The sequence below is a fragment of the Emys orbicularis genome, chromosome 2, assembly GCF_028017835.1.
Source record: "Emys orbicularis isolate rEmyOrb1 chromosome 2, rEmyOrb1.hap1, whole genome shotgun sequence".
Taxonomy (NCBI): domain Eukaryota; kingdom Metazoa; phylum Chordata; order Testudines; family Emydidae; genus Emys; species Emys orbicularis.
The window spans coordinates 74,820,065-74,846,489 of NC_088684.1; the positions used below are offsets into that span (position 1 = coordinate 74,820,065).

The 26,425-nt window shown below is 42.1% G+C and overlaps 1 protein-coding gene across 1 annotated transcript in view; it reads right to left on the minus strand.

Annotated features, from left to right (window-relative positions):
- The window catches only part of SPIDR (scaffold protein involved in DNA repair), a gene marked incomplete at its 5' end in the record, with an annotated part of 326,096 nt that overhangs the window by 208,297 nt on the left and 91,374 nt on the right, over window positions 1-26,425 (minus strand). Inside the window, 2 exons of the mRNA XM_065397658.1 lie at window positions 18,585-18,685; window positions 24,836-25,092. Coding sequence (XP_065253730.1) covers window positions 18,585-18,685; window positions 24,836-25,092 — 358 coding nt within the window. The remainder of the gene's footprint in view (window positions 1-18,584; window positions 18,686-24,835; window positions 25,093-26,425) is intronic.

Here is a 26,425-nt window from a genome sequence, read left to right on the forward strand (position 1 = left end):
CCCTCAGTCTTCTCTCAAGATTAAACATGCCCAGTTTTTTCAACCTTTCCTCAACAGTCATGTTTTCTATACCTTTTATAATTTTTGTTGCTCTCCTCTGGACTCTTTCCAATTTGTCCATATCCTTCCTAAAGTGTTGTGTCAAGAATTGGATGAAATACTCTAGGTGGAATCTCACCAGTGCCAAGTAGAGCAGGACATTTACCTTCTGTGTATTACATACAACACTCATATTAGTCTTTTTTGCAGCTGCATTACATTGATGACTCATTCAGTTTGTGATCCACTATACCCCCCAGATCCTTTTCAGCAGTACTAACATCTAGCCAGTTATATCCCATTTTGTATTTGTGCATTTGATTTTACCTTCCTAAGTACACATGTCTTTATTGAATTTAATCTTGTTGAATTCAGACCAATTCTCCAATTTGTCAAGGTAATTTTGCATACTAATTCTGTCCTCCAAAATATTTGCAACTCCTCCCAGCTTGGTGTCATCTGCACATTTTATAAGCATACTCTCTAATCCATTATTCAAGTGATTAATGAAAATATTAAATAGTGCCAGACCCAGAACTGACCTCTGTGGGACCACAGAAGATATGCTCTCCCAACTTAAGAACATAAGGCCATACTGGGTCAGACCAAAGGTCCATCAAGCCCAGTATCCTGTCCTCTGACAGTTGCCAATGGCAGGTGCCCCAAAGGGAATGAATAGACAGGTTATCATCAAGTGATTCATGCCCTGTCACCCAATCCCAGCTTCTGGCAAACAGAGGCTAGGGACACCATTCCTGCCCATCCTGGCTAATAGCCATTGATGGACCTATCTTCCATGAATCTATCTAGCTCCTTTTTGAACCCCGTTCTAGTATTGGCCTTCAAAACGCCCTCTAGCAAGGAGTTCCAGAGATTGACAGTGTGTTGCGTGAAAAAATACTTTCTTGTGTTTGCCTGCTACCTATTAATTTCATTTGGTGGCCCCTTGTTCTTGTATTATGAGAAGAAGTAAATAACACTTCCTTATTTATTTTCTCTATACCACTCATTATTTTATAGACCTCTATCATATCCCCCATTAGTCGCCTCTTTTCCAAGCTGAAAAGTCCCAGTCTTATTAATCTCTACTCATACAGAAGCCGTTCTATACCACTAATAATTTTTGTTGCCCTTTTCTGAACCTTTTCCAATTCCAATATATCTTTTTTGAGATGGGGCGACCACATCTGCATGCAGTATTCAAGGTGTGGGCGTACCATAGATTTATATAGAGGCAATATGATATTTTCTGTCTCATTATCTTTGCCTTTCCTGATGATTCCCAACATTCTGTTCGCTTTTTTGACTGCCGCTGCACATTGAGTGGATGATTTCAGAAAACTATCCACAATGACCCCAAAATCTCTTTCTTGAGTGGTAACAGCTAATTTAGACTCCATCATTGTATATGTATAGTTAGGATTATGTTTTCCAATGTGCATTACTTTGCATTTATCAACATTGAATTTCATCTGCCATTTTGTTGCCATGTCACCCAGTGTTGAGAGATCCTTTTGTAGCTCTTCCCAGTCTGCCTGGGACTTAACTATCTTGAGTAGTTTTGCATCATCTGCAAATTTTGCCACCTCAGTGTTTACCCCTTTTTCCAGATCGTTTATGAATATGTTGAATAGGACTGGTCCCAGTACAGACTCCTGGAGGACACCACTATTTACCTCTCTCCATTCTGAAAACTGACCATTTATTCCTACCCTTTGTTTTCTATCTTTTAACCAGTTACCGATCTATGAGAGGACCTTCCCTCTTGTTCCATGGCTGCTTATCTTGCTTAAGAGCCTTTGGTGAGGGACCTTGTCAAAGGCTTTCTGAAAATCTAAATACACTATATCCACTGGATCTCCTTTGTCCACATGCTTGTTGACCCCCTCAAAGAATTCTAGTAGATTGGTGAGGCATGATTTCCCTTTACAAAAAACATGTTGACTATTTCCCAACAAATTATGTTAATCTATGTGTCTGACCATTTTGTTCTTTACGATAGTTTCAACAAATTTGCCCAGTACTGAAGTGAGGCTTACTGGCCTGTAGTTGCCAGGGTCACCTCTGGAGCCCTTTTTAAAAATCAGCATCACATTAGCTATCCTCCAGTCATTTGGTACAGAAGCTGATTTAAATGATAGGTTACAGATGACAGTTAGTAGTCCTGCAATTTCACATTTGAGTTCCTTCAGAACTCTTGGGTGAATACCATCAGGTCCTGGAGACTTATTACTGTTTAGTTTATCAATTTGTTCCAAAACCTCCTCTAATGACACCTCAATTTGGGACAATTCCTCAGATCTGTCACCCAGAAAGAATGGCTCAACTTAACAGTAAGCCATTGAGAACTACGCTTTGAGTACAGTCTTTCAACCAGTTGTGCACCCACCTACAATAAATACAACTAAATCACATTCCCTTGTTTGCTTATGAGTATGTCAAAAGCCTTACTAAAATCCAGGTATATCACTACTGCTTCCCACCCCCCACCCTCCATCCATTAGGTCAGTTAATCTATCAAAAAAGGAAATTAAGTTGTTTTGGCATGATTTGTACTTGACAAATCCATGCTGACTATTCCTTATAACCTTATTATCCTCCAGGTAATTAATTGTTTAATAATTTGCTCCAGTATCTTTCTAGGTATTGAAGTTAGGCTGACTGGTCTATAGTTCCTCAGGTCCTTCTTGTTCCCCTTTTTAAAGACAGGTACTATGTTCGCCCTTCTCCAGTCTTCTGGAACCTCTCCTGTCCTCCAGGAATTTTAAAAGATAATTGCTAATGGCTCCGAGGTTGCTTCAGCTAGTTCCTTACATACCCTAGGATGAATTTCATCAGGCCCTGCTGACTGGAATACATCTAACTTATCTAAATATTCTTTTAACCTGTTCTCTCTCTATTTTGGCTTGTATTCCTTCCCCCTGGTTGTCAATATTAATTGTGTTGAGTATCTGGTGATCATTAACCTTTTTAGTGAAGACTGAAGCAAAATAGGCATTAAGCACGTCAGCTTTCTCGATGTTATCAGTTATTAGCTCTCCTTCCTCGCTAAGTAAAGGACATACACTTTCCTTCATTTTTCTCATGCTCCTAATGTATTTAAAGAACCTCTTTTTGTTGCTTTTTATGTCCCCTCCAGGTGTAACTCATTTTGTGACTTAGCCTTTATGATTTTGTCCCTACATACTTGCGCTGTTCTTTTGTACTCCATCAATTTGACCTGGTTTCCACTTTTTGTAGGACTCCTTTTTGATTTTCAGGTCATTAAAGAGCTCCTGATGGAGCCATATTGGCTTCTTACTTGTCTTCCTATTCTTCCTTGCAGTTGTGCCTTTAATATTGTCTCCTTGAGGAACTGCCAGGTCTCCTGAACTCCTTTTTCCCCTAGATTTTCTTCCCATGGAACCTTACCTACTAGTTCTCTGAGTTTGTTAAAGCCCATTATCCTTATTCTGCTGCCCTCACTCCTTCCTTTCCTTAGAATCACGAAATCTATCATTTCATGATCACGGTCACCCAAATTGCCTTTCACCTTCAGATTTGCTACCAATTCCTCCCTGTTGGTCAGAATCAAGTCTAAAATGACTATCCCTCTGGTTACTTCCTCCACTTTCTAGAACAAACAATTGCCTTGATACATTCCAAGAATTGACTGGAAATTGTGTGTTTTGCTCTATTACTTTCCCAACAGATGTCTGGGTAGTTAAAGTTCCCCATTACTATCAGGTCTTGTGTTGTAGATGTTTCTGTTATTTGTTTTAGAAATGCCTCATCCACCTTCTCTTCCATCTTCCTGCTTTGGTGGTCTATAGTAGGCTTCACCCATGACATCACCCCTATCTTTAACACTTATCTTTATCCAGAGACTCTCAACTGGACTGCCTCCCATCTTCTTCTGCATCTCATAATTATATATATCCTTTATGTGTAACACAATCCCACTCCCTCTTTTCCCCGCCTGTCCTTTCTGAACAAGCTATACCCCTATACCAATATTCCAGTCATAAGACTTATCCCACTCTGTGATGCCAATTAAATCATAACTTAGCTTATGTACTAATACTTCCAGTGCTTCCTGTCTATTCCCCATGCTCCTTGCATTTGTGTAGAGACATCTAAAAATGTCCACAAACTTTTAAATGGAACTTTTCAACATTATCAGAACACTTTGTTTCAATTTTCATTTCAAAACAAGTTTTTACCAGAAGCAGTAGATTTCTATGAAACATTTTGCTTTCAACAAATCAGCATTTTCTGATGGAAAACGTTTCTCATTAGTTCTACCCAGGAGACCTGAGTTCTGTTCCCAGCTCGGCCTGTTGGATGATCTTGGGCAAGCCACTTCAGCTCATACTGCCTCATTTTCCCCTTTTGTAAAGCATTTTGAGATCTACTGATAAAAACTGCTATTCAAGAACTAGATTTTATTCTATTATTATTACACGTCTTTCTCCTCCTCTCAGGACACATTGTTAGGTGACAATCTAACCTCAAGAGTTATCTAAAACAGTTACGTTCTGCTTATGCACAAGCTTCTAATAAACCTATGACGCCAAAGTTTGGGCAGGTTTTCAACTTTATAATATTCACGCTCTCATGAACTAACTTGAGAATATTCACACTCATATGAATTATACTTGAATACTTGTGGTTCTCAGCCAACTCTAAATCATGTGGCATTCATAAATAGACTTTCCCAATCACAAAAAATCCCTGCCTTTAAAGTACACCTCTACCCCAATATAACGCTGTCCTTGGGAGCCAAAAAATCTTACCACGTGATAGGTGAAACTGTGTTATATCTGTGTATGGGGTATGCAGAGGCCAATCTAGCATTTGAAATATCCAGCTCTAATAAATTAAGTTTTGCCATTTTGACAAGTCAACTGATCCAGCAGTACAGTAATACTACCTCAGAAAATTGCTGTAGGACAAGATGATGATCTGACAAGGTGAAACACACTGGGTTCTGTTTTTAGTAATATACATGAAAATGAGCCACATTTGAAAATACAAAAATATTTTTAAATTAATTCTTAACTTTATATGAAACCCTAGAAAAGACAAGAGAAACCCCATTCCCACTATTCTCTCAAAGTATACAGAACCACAACCTATTTGTTTATTTATATTCTTACAGATAGTTACATTTAATTACTCAGAAACTGTGCTCTTACTCCTGTTGACAGAATGCTCTCTCAAACACCAGGAGAAGCAGCCTGGACTGCTGGCAAAAGATGAAATGGGAAAGTACAGAATGCAGCTTTAATGTTTAATTCATTTGGCTCTTGGATTTTTATGCCAATTAAATCATCAAATGTGTCTGCTTGCGCATAGAGGGTGTGTGTATGGGTGAGGAGGCAGACTGGACAGCTGTAATTTTGGCAGCTTCAGGCTTGGTTGTTTGCATGAAGATGTTAGTTGAAGTGTTTTCCTTTCTACTTTGGATAATCTATGGAAGTTCTTGTCAACCTGCTAAAGACTTCATTCTACTTTATTGCACTGCCAAGGCAGAATTACATTTTTGCATTCAGTGATGCAGAACCTAGGGAGAGCAAGCCTAGGTATGCCGGGGTCCGTGGCTGAGCGAGCCGGAAATGTGCCAGGGGGAGGAGGGCTCAGACTTGCTTGTCCCCAGTCCCTGGCACCCGAGCCCAGGCGGGGAGCGGAAGACGCCTCCCCAGCCAGGCTCTCTCAGGCAGCTGCCAGCCCACCATGCTGCAGAGCAACGCCCCTTCCACTCCCCTGACGGCGCCCAGCCCTGCCTCCGCTCTTCCTGCCCCATTCTGCACTCTCCCCTGCCTCTTTCTGCCCCCGCTCCTCCCCCTCCCTCCAGTACCTCCTGCATGCCACTGAACAGCTGATCCGCAGCAGGCGGGAGGCCCTGGGGGGTGGGGGAGGAGCTGATCGGCAGGGCCCGCCACCAGCTGGAGCACTGGGGGGTAGAGGCGAGGAGGGGCACAACGGTGGGTGCTGAGAACCCACTATTTTTTTTCTGGAGCACTCATTGAGTCGGTGCCTATGCTGACTACTACTGACTGAATAGTTGAAGCAATAGCTGTGAAACTATATAATGTAGAGGGATTATACTGAGGACAAAATATAAAAAATAGATACTATGCTAATTGGTCCATTATTAAATATGTATATAGATAAAATGTGACTAGAGTTAATTAAACAGACACCATTTTACCTGCTCAATTAAAACTTTGATTCTGCCATCTGCAGGAATCTTCTTGAAAACACAAAAATTGTTTTTTTCCAGATTGTCCGTGTCATTCAGGACTATAATACATTCAGGATGAATACAGGACTATAAATTTTTGAAAAATTGTTTGTGAAATTCTTGGAACTGCAAGCTTTTCTCTATCTTTTGTCTCAGCTGAAGCAAGAGGACTACAGAGTAAAACTATCTATCTAGTATCTATTTTACATCTGTCTCTATAATCTGTGAAACCAGGGTTGTTAAATACAGTGGATCAGAAAAGCTGCAATTCAGTGAAAATAAGAATGATACAATATCTTCAGTGGTGGACTATTAAAGTGTATATTATTTATTAAATAGACTAAGAGCTCCTTAATATTGACTCTTTAAAAATGCAACTTATTTCTTCTTCAAGTATTAGGTCCTGACTCAAAGACCATTGAGGTCAAAGCTGTTCCATGAAATAAACAGTTTCCCATAAAACTGTAAACAGATGAATTATAAATTATGTAGAAATGCAAGGGACAGTTCAAGTATATGATAATTACTTGCAAAGATTAAATAAAAAAGCCATTTAATTGGGCTGCAAAGGAGGCTTGGAGGGTAAAAGTGAAAACTATGTGTCCCATTTGCTCCCCACCACCCCTGAGGCTAACAGACGCTGTAGGTGCCCTAAATTATACTGCAGCTCATTTAGTCCCAGGGAAGATGGGGCAGAGTAAGTTTCTCAGGACAAAACAGCAGAGATAGCCTTGGGAAAGAATTTAAGCATCTCTTCAGAAGAGATACACCAGTGTGAAAATTATGGTGATGAGGGAATTCAATGGAATAGGATAAGAGGAAGGGGAGATATATGAAGTAATCAGTCAACAAAAATGGAAATTCATATGCTCATATTTCTCTCTTCCTCCCCGTAAGATTTAAACGGCCAAAATAATGCATAATAAATAGAGCCATGCAAATCTGCGGATATCTGTGGACCATATTTATGGATCGCGGATGGATGTGGATCCAAATTTTGTATCCACGCAGGGCTCTAATAATAAGGTCAAGCTATAATCAGTGCCAGGAGAAATCCAGGGGCACAGAATTCCCACAAAAATCAAGACCAACAAATCTTATACAACACCCTAGAAAATAGGGAAAGCTGTTTTCCAAACTAAACCATAATTTAAAGCAAAATTATTAAATATTTTTGTTCCTGTTTTGTGCAAAGGTAGTCTGGACAGCATATGATTGGTTTTTATCATGTGAGCAGCCAAGCTCTTCTACACCTATTGAGCTGACATCATCTGAGTGGGGTGACAGCTCAGCTTCTGAGGACAGATACTTCAGGGAAAGCAATTATGGACAGTCACTTATCAAATATAATAAAAAAAACTACAGAACCAAATTATATGATTTACAGATTATAGTAGTTTTGTTATATACTTGATGTATCAAAATAATTAAAATTAATAATTTAACAGTCTGAATTTCCTAGGAATTTGCCATTTTGGCTCCCAAGAAAATGATATACATTTTCTGTTGGATTTCTATTTCTATTTCTGCCTGTAACACTTCATAGAAAAAAAATCTTTTTATGGAAATGCAAACTTTTTTTTGTTGCATTTTTTAGTTAAAAGATAGTTAATGATAAGCTCTCAATTTGTCCCTGCTGGTTACTAATTTTAAAATGAGACAATATTTTAATCCACACTAACTTCTATTTGTCTAATTTGGGCCTGATTTTGCATGGCACTGAGCACCTCTTGGAGGGTGCTGAATGCCTTCAACTTCCATTATATTCAGTAGAGCAATGGCCAATTCTATACTTCTAAACTTCCCAGATTCAGGCCATATTTGTATTTTCTTCTCAAGTTACAAAAAAGTCTTGAACATTTCTTTTTTAAGTCAGTAGTTTTTCAACCTGGCTTCCCTTCCTTTGCTCCTCCTTCCTGCAGTAGAAGTCTCCAAGCATGGGTACTTCAAACTCAGCAAGCAGCTGAATGCCATTTCAAAGCCAATGTCTCAAACTAGGAGGCAGAGTGGGGCTTCTGGGGGCTTCACAGCACATGCATACATGTCTTGATGTTAGTCAGCTCTAAAGAGATCATATTTCTTCATGTGGTGATAATTTCTGAAGCCACTCATAAGTTCTATTTTTGAGAAAATAAAAGACTATAGATGAAAGACTGCCTCTTTGCCCCACCTATGTACATATGGAAGAGGCTGTCTGAATTTGGCCCTATTTGAAATGTTCTGTGCTCTTTAAGAAATTATTTAAGCTGTTTTGAGTGATCGAACATGCCATTATTCTTTCTCATAGGAAGGCCAAAACACAATACAAAGAATACTTGCTTGTAAAAAAACAAGCAAAAAAGAGAAAGTTATTTACCTTATAGAAAAAATGGTTACCTAGCTTTTCGTAACTGTTGTTCTTCGAGATGTGTTGCTCATGTCCATTCCATTCTAGGTGTGTGCGCACCCACCTGCACACTTGTCAGAGATTTTGGCCTTAGCGGTATCTGTAGGGGTGGCGCCCTCTAGAGTGCTGCGCTCAGGTGCCGCCAGCCCTATGCCCTCTCAGTTCCTTCTTGCCGGCAACTCCAACAGAGGGGCAGGAGGGCAGGTAATGGAATGGACATAAGCAACACATCTCTAACAACAACAGTTACGAAAAGCTAGGTAACCGTTTTTCTTCTTTCAGTGCTTGCTCATGTCGATTCCATTCTAGGTGACTCACAAGAAGTGTCTATGGAGGTGGGCTTGGAGTTCACAGCTTTGTGGCTTGCAGTACTGCTCTACCAAAGCCAGCATTGTCCCGGGCCTGCTGGGTAAGCGTGTAGTGAGACGTAAAGGTATGGACCGATGACCAGGTGGCCGCCCTACAGATGTCCTGGATAGGCACTTGGGCCAGAAAGGCTGCTGAACAGGCCTGCACGTAGAGTGGGCAGTGATGATCACCGGGGGCGGCACCTTGGCTTGATCGTAGCAGAAGCGAATGCAGGCTTTCCAAGAAGAAATTCTTTGAGTGAATACAGGGTGACCTTTCATCCTGTTGACCACAGCAACGAATAATTGCCTTGACTTACGGAATGGCTTGGTCCTTTCAATGTAGAAGGCCAGAGCCCACCTGACGTCCAGGGCATGTACCTGTGCTCCTCCTCCAACTTATGCGGCTTCAGAAAGAAGACCGGTAAGTAAACGTCTTGGCTCGAATGAAACTGAGATACTACCTTGGGAAGGAAGGCCAGGTGCGGTCTTAGCTGGACCTTGTCCTTGAAGAAGACCGTGTAAGGTGGCTCCGAGATGAGCGTCCAAATCTCGGATACCTGGCAGGCTGACGTCACCATGACCAGGAATGCAACCTTCCAGGAGAGAAGAAGGAGACAGCAGGAAGCCAGAAGTTTGAAGGGGGAACCCGTGAGCTGTGACAGCATCAGATTCAGGTCCCACAGAGGAACAAGATCCCCGATATCTGGGTAGAGGCACTCCAGCCCCTTAAGGAATCTGGCCGTGATATCCTGAGAGAAAACCGACTGCCCTCAAGCCACGGGTGGAAGGCTGAGATGGCCGCTAGATGGACCTTGATCGATGACAGCGACAAGCCCTGGAGCTTGAGATGCAGGAGGTAGCCTAGAATAAGTTGCAACAAAGCTCACTCAGGATGGACACCCTTATCCGCCCTCCAGCAGGTGGACTGCTTCCATTTGGCCAGGTAGGTTGCTCTGGTGGAGGCTTTCTACTTCCCAACAAGACTCGCTGGACCTTGGCCAAGCACTGCCACTCCTGTGCGTTTAGCCACACAGCAACTAAGCTGTCAGATGTAGTGCCGACAGGTTCAGGTGCAGAAGACTGCCGTGGTTCTGGAACAACAGGTCCACCCTGAACGGCAGCTGGAACGGGGTCGCCACAGAGAGGTACAGCAGAGTGCTGAACCAGTGTTGGCACAGCCAGACTGGCACTATGAGGATGACCTTCACCCTGTCCTGTTTGATCTTCATGAGGACCCTGGGCAGCAACAGCACGGGAGGGAAGGCGTACATCAGAGCCCCCGACCATGGGAGCAGGAAGGCATCTGACAGGGATCCTCTGTCCAGGCCCTGAAACGAGCAGAAAACATGACATTTTCTGTTCTGCCTGGATGCGAATAGGTCCACCTGGGTACATCCCCACTTGTGGAAGATAGAACTGACCACCTCCGGATGAAGGGACCACTTGTGGCAAGACAAGAATGTCCTGCTGAGGCAATCTGCCCAAGCATTCTTGGCCCCTGGGCAGTGAGCAGCTACGAGATGGATGTCATGCTGCAGACAGAAGTTCCAGAGCCGGAGGACTTCTAGGCAGACGGCAGACGACCTGACTCTGCCCTGCCTGTTGATATAGAAGACAGTGGCCGTGTTGTCCTTCAGGACCTGAACCACCATGCCTTGAATGTGGGGCAGAAAGGCTCCGCAGGCTAGGCAAACCACCCTGAGTTTCCTGACATTGATGTGCAGGGACCGATCATAACTGGACCAATGATCTTACATACGGAGATCGCTAGGGGGGCTCCCCATCCTAGGTCCGAAGCATCAGAAGCAAGAGTCACAACGAGACTGGGGCTGCGAAGGGGACTCCTTCCAGCACCGACATGAAATCTTGCCACCAGGTGAGAGACGACAATAGGCTGTTTTTTGAGATGTGGTGTCCCTATCTCTAGTCCACTGTGGGGGTACATGCACCCAGAGAATTTTCAAAGCAGCGTCCGCTGCTCTGCACATACGCCCTGGTTCACCTCATGCCTCCAACTGGGGAGATAAAAGGTGGGGGCAGACTGACTGCTTCTCCAGTTCCTTCTCCACTGCAAAATAGGGAAGATCCAAAGCATAGGGTAAGGAGGACAGATAATGAAATACAGATGGGGACCACACTACTGTAAATAACTTTCTCTTCTTCTTCCAGTGCTGGTTCCACTGTGGGTGACTGACAAACAGTACTCAAATAGGAGGAGGGTCCCAAGGTCATAAATGGCAGAGCCAAATGAGGGACTGCTGTTCCAAAAGATGCATCAGCAGAGTAATCCTGTACCAAGGCATAGTGTCTAGAAAACATGTGGACTGAGCTCCAAGTAGCTGCCTTACAAATATCAAGAAGCGATACATCTTGAAGCAATGCCATAGACATTGCTTGTGCTCTTGTGGAATGAGCTCTTACCCCATGAGGAGGGGGAAGATCAGACATCTGATAGCAGAGCAAAATACAGATATCAAAATATATTTTTACAGATGTCATAAACATACAGCTAAGGGTAGCATAAAATCCTTCTTTACCCTGTAAAGCAGGGGTAGGCAACCTCTGGCACGTGTGCCGAAGACAGCACACAAGCTGATTTTCAGTGGCACTCACACTGCCCGGGTCCTGGCCACCGGTCCGGGGGGCTCTGCATTTTAATTTAATTTTAAATGAAACTTCTAAACATTTTGAAACCTTATTTACTTTACATACAACAATAGTTTAGTTATATATTATAGACTTCTAGAAAGAGACCTTCTAAAAAGGTTAAACTGTATTACTGGCACGCGAAACCTTAAATTAGAGTGAATAAATGAAGACTCGGCACACCACTTCTGAAAGGTTGCCGACCCCTGCTGTAAAGGGTTAATTCCTCTTTTACCTGTAAAGGGTTAAGAAGCTCAGATAACCTGGGTGATACCTGACCAAAAGGACCAATAAGGAGAGAAGATACTTTCAAATCTGTTGGGGGAGATTTTGGTCTGTGTCTCTCAGAGCCAGCCAAGAAACCAGGCAGGGAAGTTACATCTTCTTAAGTACATCTGAACTAAGCATCTAGTATTGCAGAAATAGTAAGTAATAGCAGAAAAGAAATGAGTTAGATTACCTTTTGTTTTAGCTTGTGAATTTTCCCTGTGCTAAGAGGGAGGTTTATCCCTGTTTTTGTAACTTTAAGGTTTTGCCTAGAGGGGAAATCCTCTGTGTTCTTGAGTCTTTTGTTATTATGTAAAGTACTTACCATCCTGATTTTACAGAGGTGATTCTTTTACCTTTTCTTTAATTAAAATTCTTCTTTTAAGAACCTGATTGATTTTTCATTGTTCTTAAGATCCAAGGATTTGGGTCTGTGTTCACCTGTACCAATTGGTGAGGATATTATTCTCAAGCCTCCCCAGGAAAGGGACTGTAGGGGTTTGGGGGGATATTTGGGGAAGGTAGGGCTCCAAGTGGCCCTCCCTAAATGTTTGTTTAAATCACTTGGTGGTGGCAGCGATACTAAGGCTAGAAAGGAATTTGTGCGTTGGGAAGTTTTTAACCTAAGCTGGTAAAAATAAGCTTAGGGGGTCTTTCATGTGGGTCCCCACATCTGTATCCCAGAGTTCAAAGTGGGGAAGGAACCCTGACAACAGATAAGAAAGTCAAAGCTTTGGACACTGGAGGTTCCGACCTAGACTACGAGGCAGTGAGTCAGAAATGGAGAGGTGGTCCGTCTGCCCTGCCTTTTATCACCTTGGTCAGAGACAAGGCGCATGTGTGGACCAACAGACACTGCTTTCAAAATTCTCTGGCTCTGGGCACACTGAGTGCACATTTACCCACGTGAATACACATAGGGACCAGCAACTCAAAGAAGGAGCAAATTTACATTTGGTTTTGTTTTCAACACTGCAACAAGTTCAGACATTTGGCTAGTAAAAGAGGATACAAACAGAAATGTGGCCCTTTGCCATTCCTCTGTAGGCCTAAAATAATAATGTATAGTATTAACTCTTAAGTAGCTATTAAGTAAAAGAAATCTAGACTAGGATAGAATGAATAAGCAAGTGAAGCTCAAACGCTTACAGATTTTCATATTCTTAGGACTTGTCTACACAATGCATTAGCGCACTCCAGCTAGGGTGTAAATTCTAGTACGGACCAGCATGTTGCACACTAACTATCCATGTGGTCCCTGGTAGTGCGGACTACAAGTTCCCTAGTGCACAGTGACTTAGTGCCACGACTATGTCAATGTGCAGTCCCTTCAAAACTGCACTACCCCTTTCAACTGCATAAAGTTTATACCTCTTGTCCTTGTCTTAAGGACTTTCACAACTCTGCCCCTCCACTAGTTTTTCTTTTCCTGTGTCATATTGAATTCCTGCCCTGCCACAGACCTGCCCACCCAAAAGAAGTTTGGGTTATAACTCTGGAGTAAATTGGAAGTTCCCACAACCCCAAAACACACATCCTGAAGTCCTTGTTATTTCTGTCCTCTGTCTCAAAGACATAGAGCTTGCATAAATAGTTATGACTATCTAGTCCTTTTTTTCTATTACAAATGCTAAATATGCAACATAGCAATGTATTAAGCCTCTTGTAATGATTGCAGAAAAAGAAAATAAAAACAACCCTCAGATAAATAAAATGTATACTGTACAAAGCTTCAGCGTTTTCATTCTTAAAATCTACAGCACACAATCCCCTAATACCATATGTATCCCCTGCTATAAAGAACAGATTCTTCACAACATAATCCAGTACAACGTAGCTGTTGCCTTCCACATCATGCAAGCCCCTTAGAAATTGCAGATGCTTCCTCTGCAACAGGCAGACCTAGTCAGTACAAAGTTCAGCTGCCAAAGACTCCCCCCTGCTCCAGTGACATTTCCGGTTTGCAAGATACAGAGCTGAATGAGGAGGAAAAGATGTGTATAAATGACCTCAGTGAATCTTGTACTCAGTGACTTCAGATTCTTGGGACTACCTATTCCACCCACCAAGAGATAAGTAGTCCAAGGGATTATGAAATCTTTACAACCACATGAACATAGATGGGCCAGATGGCTATAAAAACACAAACCCAAGAACAAAAGGAAATACATTAGATTGTTAGGGGGAGGTTCTTGCCCTCCCCCAATCACTAGAGTGCCTTCATGTATCCCTCACACCTAAAACATTGCTATTGTGTTGGTTAAAAAACTCCTCACCCCAGTCTCCATTACATTTGGGGGCGAGGAGCCTGTCAAATCATCATTGTGGAGAAATGTTGGAGGAACTCTGTCTCTTCTCTCTCATTACACCTTTTACTAACAGGGCAAGTGGGTTATCTTAGCCTTGTTCTCTCTCTCTGACTGAAATGGAGTTATCAGCCAAGAAGAACCCAATGAAGTTATGTACACAACAGCCTCTCTTTAAAATTGTTCACAATTGACATTCGCATCCCCATAACGGGGCACCCAGGGGTTCACTAGGTATGCGCTCCCCCTCTGCCGTAGGGTTGCCAACTTTCTACTCGCACAAAACCGAACACCCTTGCCCAGCCCCCTACCCAACCCCTCCTCCAAGGCCCTGCCCCCCATTCACTCCACCCCCCCTCCCTCTGTCACTCACTCTCCCCACTCTCATTCATTTTCACCGGGTTGGCTCAGAGGGTTGGGGTGCGGGAGGGAGTGAGGGCTCCGGCTGGGGGTGCGGGCTCTGGAGTGGGCCCAGAAATGAGGAGTTCAGGGTTCGGGACGGGGCTCTGGGCTGAGGCAGTGGGTTGGGGTGCGCAGAGGTGAGGGCTCTGGGATGGGACCGGGGATGAGGGGTGTGGAGTATAGATTTTAAGTGATTATAAGTCAAAGCATAACAAGTCAGATTTGGTTAAATGAAATAAAACCAAAACGCATTCTAAGCTGATCTTAACATTTTCAGTGCCCTTACAAACTTAGATGCTTCTCACCACAGGCTGGCTGGTTGCCCTTCAGCCAGGCTCTCCCCTTTGATCAGCCCTTCAGTCGCTTGGTGGTGGTGTCTGTAGATGGAGGTGGAAGAGAGCGATCATGGCAAACGTGTCTCCCTTTTATCAGATTCTTTCTTCCCTCTTGGTTTTGCCCCCCCACCATCCCCTTCAGAGTCAGGTGAGCATTACCTCATCGTAGTCCCAAACTGACCAAGGGAAGGGGGAGGTGACTCACTTGAGAGTCCAACAGATCCTTTGTTGCTGCCTAGGCCAGTGTCCTTTGTTCCTGTGAGGCTGGGCTGGGTTTGTCCCATACATGCCCTGATGAGGTGTGAACTGCCCCTCTGCTCCTGGAGAGTTTTGCTTGGGCTTGTTTTAAGCCACGAGGACACATTTTCAGCCTCATAACTATATATATGAAAATGCAACCTATAACATTACTAAAACAACAATGCTCAGTGCATCATGAGCCTTTCGAAGACACCCGACATGACAAACTTTGCATTGGATACCACACAATCATATTATAAGGATGAACATGGGGGTGCAAGGTGTTCCCCCAAGGTACAGAGCATCATAACCCCCTCCCCCTACACTTGAACAATCTTCCAAAAGACCAAGAGCTATATACAGCAATCAGATGTAATATAGTCATAGTTAGCCTCTACCTCAAGAAGGGGCAACTATGGAGTACATGTCAAGTATCAGAGGGGTAGCCATGTTAGTCTGAATCTGTAAAAAGCTACAGAGGGTCCTGTGGCACCTTTAAGACTAACAGAAGTATTGGGAGCATAAGCTTTCGTGGGTAAGAACCTCACTTCTTCAGATGCAAGTAATGGAAATCTCCAGAGGCAGGTATAAATCAGTATGGAGATAACGAGGTTAGTTCAGTCAGGGAGGGTGAGGTGCTCTGCTAGCAGTTGAGGTGTGAACACCAAGGGAGGAGAAACTGCTTCTGTAGTTGGCTAGCCATTCACAGTCTTTGTTTAATCCTGATCTGATGGTGTCAAATTTGCAAATGAGTATGGAGTACATGATGCACCATTCCACAGGTGCTAAAATGGAGATACTTCTATCTACAGAATAAGGTGTAGGCTCTGTTGTGGCAGAGCCCAGGAAACTCTCAGACATTCCAAGCTGCTGTGGAGTCTCAATTCACTGTATGAAAGACAACGAACACATGCTTCAAGGGGGCGCTGTTTTCTGAAACAGTAATTCAGCTCTCCTACAGAGAGGCAGCCAAACCACACCGGTTACATACAATTAAGCTCTGCAACAGAAAGGAGGTCGGCAAAACAAAGGAATTTTTAAAGAATAAAGCCAAAAAGAAAGATTTCACTGGATGACATGGAGGTTGACACAACATGCAAGATAATAGCAAAATGAAAGCTTCAGTTTTTGCAACATAAAATGCCATGAGGAGGTCAGCCAGACCCTTCTGGAAACATTTCTCCTAAAATCACAAATAAAACCAAAAGCCTTGGATTAATTTCATTGGGAATTCCTCCCTCCTTCCTTATCACTGAATTTCTGGTCTATGTGAACATACAATACAGAGCATCCAAAATGACTTAATAGATCTTCAACAACTAAACTGCTACTCCTCACACTGATCACTGTGCTCATCTGTCTCTTGTGTCTGCCTTTAGCAACAGAAGCAGAGACAAGAGCTGCATGAGAGTCAGAAACAATCCTGCATTTTAGAAATATTATCAGAGCAAAGAAAACTCAGAAGGCTGAGTATCATGCTGCTTGGAGCAGCTCACAGCCAAGAGTACCAACCTCAGGGCAGACTGACAAAAGCAGGGTAGACACCCCAAACTGGTGGTATGTTCTATAATTAGATTACAACAACCCAGTAACAAATGTGAATTCCTATCTCACTGTACCAGTCTTACCACGGAGTCACAGACAGTCCCCTTGGGCTCTCCAGTCTATCTTGCCACACAGGCAAGCTGGATTTAGTGATAAATGATCACTTACACCAAAAATCACAAAATATTCAGGTTGCTCCCAGTCCCAAGAGACCAGCCTCTTACCCCAGATCAATTTGTCTTTGGGATGAGATCTAAGGTACAATGCCTACAGCCAAATCTGTAATAAATTAACTAAAGGTTTATTAACTAGGAAAAAGAAGTAAGAGAGTTATTTACAGGCTAAAGCAGGCAAACATATATACACAAATGAGTTTAAGTCTGTGACTGAAAAGGTGACAGATGTAGTAATCTGTCAACACCGGACATCTTTTTAGGGCTTAACCCAGGACAACCCTGGGGATCTCTGCTTTTTGTTTCTTAGCTCCTGCCCTTGTGAGATTCCAAACAGCAAAGAGAATAAAAATCTTCATGCTAGTAATTTTTGTTTCCCTCTTCCAGCATTCAAGTGGATGGCACAAGGCTTTCTGCACATACTTCTCCATGGGTGGACGGGGCAATCAACAAAGCTTTTGTCCTACAATGGCCTACTTAATATTTGATAGTCTTCTTGGATGGGTAGGGGGGACTGACTCTTCCTGTCTGAGTTCACAATTTCAGAGCAGGCATTTTTACAATCATAAAACAAACTTTATAGCATGGAATATAGACATTACAAGTGAGATTAATGTATGAGGCAATTTACATGCATTTCATAGAGTCTAAACACTAAATACATTTTTAGAAGACTAATACCTAGTTTGAACAAAACTAACATACAGGTGAGCTGGTTTCGTTTCCAGCTACGAGTTTGTCAGTTCTTAGCTAACACCTACAGCCTTGGCCAGAGTTGGCACTTTGTTTACCAACATTACACTGAGACCAGCAAGAGATTCTTAGCTTGAATCCCAATAAGATGAAAGCTAAAAGTGTTACAGTTAGCAGCACAAGAAAAATATTACACTCTTAGATTACAGGCAGTTACATTAAGGATGCCTAACTGTCAAAGCAAAATTTTAACCATTCGGGCTGAAATTTTCCATACTGGGCATCTGACCTAGGTTGAATTTTTTTTTTTTTTTTTTTTAATTTCAGCTAAAACAAGTCAGCTATTTTTGAGAACCAGATTACATTAGGGAGATATATGTACAAATAAAAAAAAAATTAAAAAAATTACAGCCATGTTGCTGAGAAGCTCTAGCACTTCCACCCTTTGCAAGACAGACTTGAAATTTTGTAGTGGGGTTGCCCTGATGTAAGAGATGTGCCCTTTGTTGTCCCTGTGAAAATTCACCCAAATTCAGCCAATTTATGAGCCTCTGAAAAATCACAGTTTATACACGCTCAGTAGAGTCTTAAGAGTTTGGCAGCTACATTCTTTGAAGATTCAGAGAGGCATATGATCATGTAATTGGAGACTGTATCATAAAACTGCATACATGCAAGGGATAAATTAAAATTTCCTATGCAAGCTTAATTTTGGCATTTCCTAACATTTAAGCCCCTAGATAGACAGAAAATTTTCACCTTTTGAACTCAAGTACTGCTAATATGCTAGATAAGAGATGCCGTTCTGCAGAATATCAATGGTGCACATGCCGCAACTCAGAGCCACTGCTATATAGAATACAAACTTGCACCATCTTACTATATGCACAGCAATGTAAAGTATTTTTCTAATGAATAGCTGTAATAGTAACAAATATGTACTTTCATATAACATACCTACATACATGGTTCTCACCTGAAGCGGTTTTATACTCCGAAACACACTGATGTTTCCAAAAGCTAATGGCAGATCTCTCTCTGTTCTGCAGCCGATTTAACCTCTCTGCTAGCCCTCCCCTGCAGAGAATAAAGAAATGCTCAATTAAACCAAGAATTAGTATTCAGTTTTGCCAAGTGACAAGTCATAGGACAGATGAAATATTTATTCTGTGACCCTCAGAGACAGAGACATACTGTAAAATTACACTCTACAGATTTGCTCAGACAATTCAGATTGGGCTACAATCCCAATAAAATGTGAGCTTAGTACAATAAACAAAACACAGAAATGTTCATCATCCTGGTATTCAAAATTTCAAGTCCCTCAGTCCCCCACCAATATGAGTTTAAGGAAGTATTTCCATCCTCCCTCTGCACCTCCACTTTTTTTTTTTTTTTAATTAGAAAACAGACACAAATATAGGACAATTTTGAAAAGGCCCACATCTGTCAAGAGCAATGCCCCGCCCAGAATGTCACCTTATCCATAACTTTCACCTGGGGTTCACTTTAGAGCTACTTTTTCAAAATTGCTTGCCCGCTAGCAACGAGTGATTGCAAAAATATTCTTTTACCCACACTTTACCCTAGGATTTATTTCACAAGCTGGGTCAAGTGTGCATTTCAGTGGCCTGAAAACTCTCCACACAGGAATTAATTCAACATTCTCAAGGTCAAAGGAAGAGGAGTGGCATCTGAAACATACACACTTAAGGTAATTTCAAAGCAATTCCTATACATTTGATACTGACCCCAAAGGGGTCAGTTTTCTAGTTTAAGAACAAACAGACTAGTGTGTATGAAGCTGCCTTTGGACTATTGGTTTGGACTATTATGGGACTATTTGGGCATTTTTCTTCACCTCTAACTTAGGCATTTTCATATTTATCCATCTGAGAATAAGATCATCTGAAAAAATCATTTATGCAGGGCTACTCTGGAAGAAAGCTGGGTGGCCAAATAAGGAGTGCACAACATTAGTCACCAGTTATCTAGTAATTCCTTATATGACAAAATCTCTCTGAAGATTCCAGAAAGAGAGACAGGCAACCAAAGTGACAGCAATTCCCCTCCTCGTAGACTTCTCCACTTTCTTCTATTAGCATATTCCCCTTTACCAAACTCTGGACAGATTATTACAGCTCCCCAGTGGCTAAGCACTAAGCTTTACATCTATCATATCTCAGAACCTGTTCTTTTGTTAACTTAATCTGCAAGTCAAACCTACAATGTAGGAAGACTAGTCCGATTCTCTGTGAATATAGACAAGTTTTTATTGCCTAAGTGAAGACGACTAAGTAGCTTGGGAGATCGAACAGCAAATGTGAAACTGGAGGAACTAGAGGCTAAGGGAACTGGTAATGGGCTATGGAGACTAAGTGGTAGTTCCAGTAGTCAGTTAAAATCTAACACAAGTTGGTAGTCACTAAAAGTTGCTACCATCTGATGGCTGTTCAGCAGTCTGTGTGAAACGAATTGTTGGTCTCAGTGCAGTTCCCAGTGGACAATTATTCACATCACAAAAGACCTACCATAAATATCATTCTGTATTAACAGGAGTGTTGGTACGTAAGTCATGGGAAGTAATTGTTCTGCTCTACTTGGTACTAGTGAGGCCTCAGTTGGAGTACTGTGTCCAATTTTGGGGGCCACGCTTTAGGAAAGATGTGGACAAACTGCAAAGAATCCAGAGGAGAGCAACAAAAATAAGGTTTAGAAAACCTGATCTTTGAGGAAAGGTTATTTAAAAAAAAAAAAAAAGACACGGCATGTTTAGTCTTGCGAAAAAGAAGACTGAGGCGGGAGACCTGATATAAAGAGGATGGTGATTAATTGTTTTCTATGTCCACTGAAGGTAGGACAAGAAGTAATGGCTTAATTTGCAGCAAGGGAGCATTAGTTTAGATATTAGGAAACACTTTCTAACTGTAAGGGCAGTTAAGCTCTGGAATAGGTTTCCAAGGGAGGTGGTGGAATCCCAGTCAGTGAACAGGTTAGACAAACCCCCGTCAGGGATAATCTAGTTTTACTTGGTCCTGCCTCAGCACAGGGGGCTGGAGTTGTTGACTTCTCGAGGTCCCGTCCAGCCCTATATTTCTATGATTCTTGATTCTATGCTACTGCACTGCATAGTAACTAGCTTCCAAGGGGTTGTTTTGTTATTAAGGAAGCAATGTAACCAATGAGAGATGGATCATGCTGGTGTTCAGGTAGTGAAGTGTTATTCCCATGCTTTCCACCACACACAGATCTTGAATTGGAGACCTTATCTACACTAAAAAAATTTGCATGTTTTTAACATCAGACAGAGCCAAAGGGAATGTGTAGCAGCCACCACCCTTTAGGAAGCTTATTTCTGCAGTCTGTTCGTTCACACTCATACCTTAGGATGAAATTGTGTATTTGTGTAAGTTCTTTCACTCTTAGAGTTCCATTATGAAGGGTAGAAGGAAGAAAATATTTGAGGTTTTATAGAGTTTGTTGCATGGATTATACCAATAATTGTTTATTCATAATACTGGTAAACAAGAAAACTTAAAGACAAAGTGTAGATAAAATGGGATGAACAGTTGCTATAAAACTAAGCTTTTTGTGGCTGAAAATAAATGTCTCGTGTGAAGGTTTTATGGGTTTCTAGCTTTTTCAAGTAAGATTTTATTTTCATCAGCAAAACTGACCAATTATTCTGAGGCCTGCGGGTCAGTTCAGGAAATGCAGACTTTGTACAATGTTAACTCTTCTGTTTCCAGATCTGTCACTTCGTAATATTTTTTTCCAGCTATCATGAATCTTTCCTGTATCAGTACAATTCCTTTTATACTTTATTAACATTCTTAGCTTGGATTGTTTTGAGCAGGTTAAGGAAGTTTTATCTAATTATTTGATATGTATTTGTACTATAGAACAGTGGGGTACTTAAATAAATAAATTAAATTAATGGAGATATCCCATCTCCTAGAACTGGAAGGGACCTTGAAAGGTCATCAAGTCCAGCCCCCTGCAGAATGATATTAGCCTTTTTCTCAACTGCATCACACTGATGACACATCTTCAACTCGTGATCCACTATAACCCCCAAATCCTTTTCAGTGGTACTACCAGCTAGTCAGTTATTCCCCATTTTGTAGTTGTGCATTTAATTTGTCCTTCCTAGCTTAAGTACTTTGCACTTATCTTTATTGAATTTCATGTTGTTGAATTCAGACCAGTTCTCCAAATTGTCAAGGTCATTTTGAATACTAATCCTGTCCTTCAAAGTGCTTGCAACCCTTCCTGCATGTTGTCATCTGCAAATTTTATAAGCATGCTCTCCACTCCAAGTCATTAATGAAAATATTGATTAGTATCAGACCCAGGATTGATTCATGCTGGATCCCACTAGATATGCCCTCCCAGTTTGACAGTGAACTACTGATAACTAGTCTTTGATTCTGGTCTTTCAACCAGTTGTGCACCCACCTTATAATAAATTAATCTAGACCGCATTTCCCTAGTTTGCTTATAAGAATGTCATGTGGGATCGTGTCAAAAGCCTTTCTAAAAATCAAGATATATCACATCTACTGCTTCTCCCCAGCCACTACACCAGTAACCCTGTCAAAAGAGGAGAAATTAGATGGATTTGGCATGATTTGTTCTTGACAAATCCATCCTGACTATTCCTTATAGTACTCTATTATCCTCTAGGTGCTTAGAGGATTGTTTAATAATTAGGGCTGTCGATTAATTGCAGTTAACTCACGCAATTAACTAAAAAAAAATAATCACGATTAATCACAGTTTTAATTGCACTGTTAAATTGAAATTTATTAACTATTTTGGATATTTTTCTACATTTTCATATATATTATATTCTGTGTTGTAATTGAAATCAAAGTGTATATTATTTTTTATTACAAATATTTGCACTGTAAAAATGATAAATAGTATTTTTTTAATTCAGCTCAGACAAGTACTGTAGTACAATCTCTTTGTTGTGAAAGTGCAACTTACAAATGTAGATTTTTTTTTTTGGTTATATTACTGCACTCAAAAAGAAAACAATGTAAAACTTCAGAGCCTACAAGTCCACTCAGTCCGTCCTGCTTCTTGTTCAGCCAATCGCTAAGACAAACAAGTTTGTTTACATTTACCAGAGATAATTATGCCTTCTTCTTTACAATGTCACCTGAAAGTGAGAACAGGCATTTGCATGGCACTTTTGTAGCCAGCACTGCAAGGTATTTACATGCCAGATATGCTAAACATTCATATGCCACTTTATGGTTTGGCCACCATTCCAAAAGACATGCTTCCATGCTGATGACGCTCATTAAAAAAAAAAAATTATTAAATTTGTGACTGAGCTCCTTGGGAGAGAATTGTATGTCCGCTGCTCTGTTTTACCCACATTCTGCCATATATTTCACATTATAGCAGTCTCAGATGATGACCCAGCACGTTGTTCATTTTAAGAACACTTTCGCTGCAGATTTCACAAAATGCAAAGAAGATGCCAACGTGAGATTTCTAAAGATAGCTACAGCACTCAACCCAAGGTTTAAGAATCTGAAGTGCCTTTCAAAATCTGAGAGGGACAAGGTGTGGAGCATGCTTTCAGAAGTCTTAGAAGAGCAACACTCTGATGTGGAAACTACAGAACCTGAACCACCAAAAAAGAAAATCAACCTTCTGCTGTTGGTATCTGACTCAGGTGATGAACATGCGACAGTCTGCACTGCTTTGGATTGTTATCAGGCAGAACCCGTCATCAGCATGGATGCATGTCCTCTGGAATGGTGGTAGAAGTATGAAGGGGCATATTAATGTTTAGCATATCTGGCACATAAATACTTTGCAACGCCGGCTACAACAGTGCCATGTGAACACCTGTTCTCACTGTCAGGTGACATTGTAAATAAGAAGTGGGCAGCATTATCTCCTGTAAATGTAAACAAATTTGTTTGTCTTAGCAATTGGCTGAACAAGAAGTAGGACTGAGTAGATTTGTAGGCTCTAAAATTTTACATTGTTTTATTTTTGAATACCGTTTTTTTGTACATAATTCTACATTTGTAAGTTCAACTTTCATTATAAATAGATTGCACTACAGTACTTGTATTAGGTGAATTGAAAAATAGTATTTCTTTTGTTTTTTTACAATGCAAATACTTGTAATCAAAAATAAATATAAAGTGAGCACTGTGCAGTTTGTATTCTGTGTTGAAAATGTAAAAAACATCCAAAAATATTTAAATAAATGGTATTCTAATATTGTTTAACAGTGCAATTAATCGCAATTAATCATGCAATTAATTTTTTTAATCGTGCAATTAATTGCGATTAATTTTTTTAAATCACTTGACAGCCCTATTAATAATTTGTTCCAGTATCTTTCCAGGTATCAAAGTTAGGCTGGCTGGTTTATAATTCCTGGTGTCCTCTTTGTTCCCCTTTTTAAAAAAAGGTGATGTTTGTCCTTCTCCAGTCCCCATGGCCTCACCTGTCTTCCATGAGTTCTCAAAAATAATTGCTAATGCTTCCAAGATTGCTTCAGCTAGTTCCTTAAGTACCGTATGATGAGTTTCATCAGGCCTTGCCAACTTGAACTAAAGATGATAATGATATGATGTGCTACCAGCACAGCACCAGAATGGACCATCATCTACAGTTTTGTTCTTTAGAGAATTCTGAAACCTGATGGGGTCCAAATCCCTGACCGCTAGTCACACCATGTGGTTATGCTACAGAATGCAAAAAAACCAGAGCCCTGCCATCCGGAGCTGCAGAGTCAATTTCCCATATTCCTGTGTGTGCTGGTGGTTCACTTAATACAGAGAGCCTAATAACGGAGGCTTGGATAAACGGGGTTCTACTGTACCTCTCTTCTGACTTCAACCCTGCAGTCTGGCCTAAAAAAGCTGGGAAGGGGGATAGAATTAATGTCTGTAAGGCATTTTAAATCACCATTAAAAGTGCTCAACTATATTGAAACGTAGAGAGCTGGAGTTCAAAATCCAGTGCTTTCCTCACTGATTTCAAGACAAAAAATGCTCGCTCTATCTCTTTTTTTAAAAAAAACACAGTTTGCCTGTTAGCACATTAGAGCGCGTCTGAGTACGTTTTTCTTCTTTAAAATTTTAACTCTAAAAAGAAATTAATCTTATAATAGATTCTACTGTTTTTGATAAATGGTTAATTCTGATTTTTTCAATTGAAGTTTTTCCTTGAAAAAGAATTGTAATCTACCTTAGCAATTTCCTTTTCTTTGCAGAATCTTCTGGAGTCCTTGAGGTCTTATCTGATTGTTTCTTAGGTGTCTGCAGAAGGGCCTGTGCCGATTTTAGCCAGTCACTTGCAGATCTGCCTGTCGCCTGTGCCAGATCTGCTTCAGAACTTGATTGTAGCTTTTTGCTAAATCCAAAATTAGAAGACTTTGTGTCCACCTGGCCTTCTTCCAGGTTTTCACTCTCAGATGAATATTCAGAAATTTCTGTAGAAACTGTCTGAACATATGAAAATAAGAACAAACATAGAGCATCAAGTCTGAACATACACTGACAGAAGAGTACGTCTGATTTATTTTTTGGATGTAGGTTTGTCAAGTTAGGGAAAATAGTTGACTCCAACAATCTAAAGATCTCTTTACTGACTATCCGACTTTATTAAAATACTGGGTTAAGTCAGCTTTGTTCTAAAGGGACTTAAAGGTGCCCCTTAGGACTCATTTCCAGCTCAGAGAATGGACACGATTCCTTTAAGTAATGTTTTTATAAACTGCTATGCAAAATCTCATGGCAGAGGGTGTTGTGGAACATTAAGGCCTGTAACTTTCTACTAAAGCTGACTCATGGGCCTTGTCTACATTGAGGTTTTCCTCAAATTCTCCCATCATTGTTCAGGGGTGTCGAGTTGTATGGGCCCGTGATGCTCGGGCTCCAACAAATACAGGGTCTGGGGGGCCCAGCTCCACCAATGTTTGGGGCCAGGTCTCTCTCCCGGCCCCTCCTGCCTCCCCCATGCACCTCCCCCGGCCCTGCCTCCCCTCAGCGTCCCTGCCTGCCCTGGGCAGTTGCCCCCTGCAGTTCTGCGCTGTGCTCCCTCGCCGGCCGCTGCCACGGCTGGCTACAAGGGAGTGGCGCCGGGGCAGGCGGAAGAGGGAGGGGGAGGAGGCGCATGGCAGCCCCCCCTCCCCCGGCAGGCAACTCCGAGTCGACTCCAGGGGCTTATCCTGGCTGGACCTCCTGAGCAGCAGCTGGGGGCGGGGGCTTAGGTGAGTGTCATGCCAGGGAGGGGCCCCCCTTCCCCTCTCCCCCGGAGCTCACTGCTGCCAGCAGGAAGAGGGCTGGGGGGAGTCGTCCTCTCTGGCCCCCCGTCCCAGTCTGCCTGCTGCTCCCCAAACGCCTCATCCCCAGCCCAGCCGCATGCCCCACACCCCCACCCTCTGTCCCAGCCCAGAGCCCGCACCCAGCACCCAAACCCCCTTCCAGAGCCCACACCCAGCACCCCAAACCCCCTCCTGCACCCCAACCCCCTGTCCCAGCCCAGATCCCACACCCAGCACCCAAACTCCCTCCCAGAGCTCGCACCCCTCCCACACCCAAACTCTCTCCCAGAGCCTGCACCCTGAACCCCCTCGTGCACCCCAGCCCCCATCCCAGCCCAGACTCTGCACCCAGCACCCAAACTCCCTCCCAGACCCTGAACCCCTCCTGCATCCCAACCCCCTGCCCCAGCCCAGAGCCTGCACCCAGCACCCAAACTCCGTCCCCAAGCCTGCACCCCTCCCACACCCAAACTCCCTCACAGAGCCTTAGGCAGGTGTGGGGGCGGGGCAGG